We start from the raw sequence: 689 nt of genomic DNA, 5'->3' as shown, positions 1-689 counted from the left end.
ATTTAATTACAATTTTTTCACAGAGATCCTTGGTGGGTTTTCCCATTTGAAGCTATTGAATCCTTAGCAGTTCATTTGATGTGGGTAGCAGCTGCTACATATTGTGCATTACTGGCTCCGAAAAATCTTTTGGCAACACTAATTGGTGTTTCAGGAATGTGCCATTTCAGTCTTGGTACAATATACACTTATTATTTTTACAATTATTGTCATCATAGTAATGCTGAAATATAGAATAACGTCATTTAGGTCGTGGAAGTGGAAGTTTCATAGGAGGCCTATTAATAGGTTCATTTGGAACTAGACAATCGTTTAGACTAATGGGACTTTTGGGAGTTGTTAGTGGAATAATTTATGGATTAATGCATTGCATGTGGTTACATAAATTTGAAGACCAAACTAAGCCTGAAAAATCTGGTAAATAGATCATTATATAATAAGATTTGTTTACTTGTAGTTAATATTTAAAATTAAAAAAATATAAAAAATTACTGTAAAATCGCTAATATGTATTTTGAAAACAATGTTACCATCATTATAGATATCAATTTATAAAAATTTTATTAAAATTTGTTTTGTTTCTCTAAATATTAATCAAAAATAAAATTGTCTGGTAGTTTAAGCTAGCCCAAAAAATTAAAAATAAATGAAAATTTTGATAATAAATTAAAACATTTTTATTTTTAAAC

General features: G+C 27.1%; 1 protein-coding gene across 1 annotated transcript; it reads left to right on the top strand.

The window, feature by feature from the left end:
• The first annotated feature begins 29 nt into the window (after positions 1-29).
• LOC126910196 (major facilitator superfamily domain-containing protein 6-B-like) lies at positions 30-544 on the top strand. The gene is made up of 2 exons (XM_050692565.1): positions 30-175; positions 250-544. The coding sequence occupies exons 1-2, from the start codon at positions 79-81 to the stop codon at positions 423-425; spliced, it is 273 nt and encodes a 90-aa protein (XP_050548522.1). The 5' UTR covers positions 30-78; the 3' UTR covers positions 426-544.
• Positions 545-689: the final 145 nt, after the last annotated feature.

The sequence above is a fragment of the Daktulosphaira vitifoliae genome, unplaced genomic scaffold (genome assembly GCF_025091365.1).
Source record: "Daktulosphaira vitifoliae isolate Bord-2020 unplaced genomic scaffold, ASM2509136v1 Scaffold_6432, whole genome shotgun sequence".
NCBI lineage: Eukaryota > Metazoa > Arthropoda > Insecta > Hemiptera > Phylloxeridae > Daktulosphaira > Daktulosphaira vitifoliae.
This window is presented reverse-complemented; position numbering and strand designations above follow the sequence as displayed.

Excerpts from the sequence above, each read along its gene's own strand:
- LOC126910196 (XM_050692565.1), top strand. The coding sequence starts at position 79 with ATGTGGGTAGCAGCTGCTACATATTGTGCATTACTGGCTCCGAAAAAT. Across the intron at positions 176-249 it reads AATGTGCCATTTCAGTCTTG|GTCGTGGAAGTGGAAGTTTC; the intron begins GTACAATATACA and ends AACGTCATTTAG.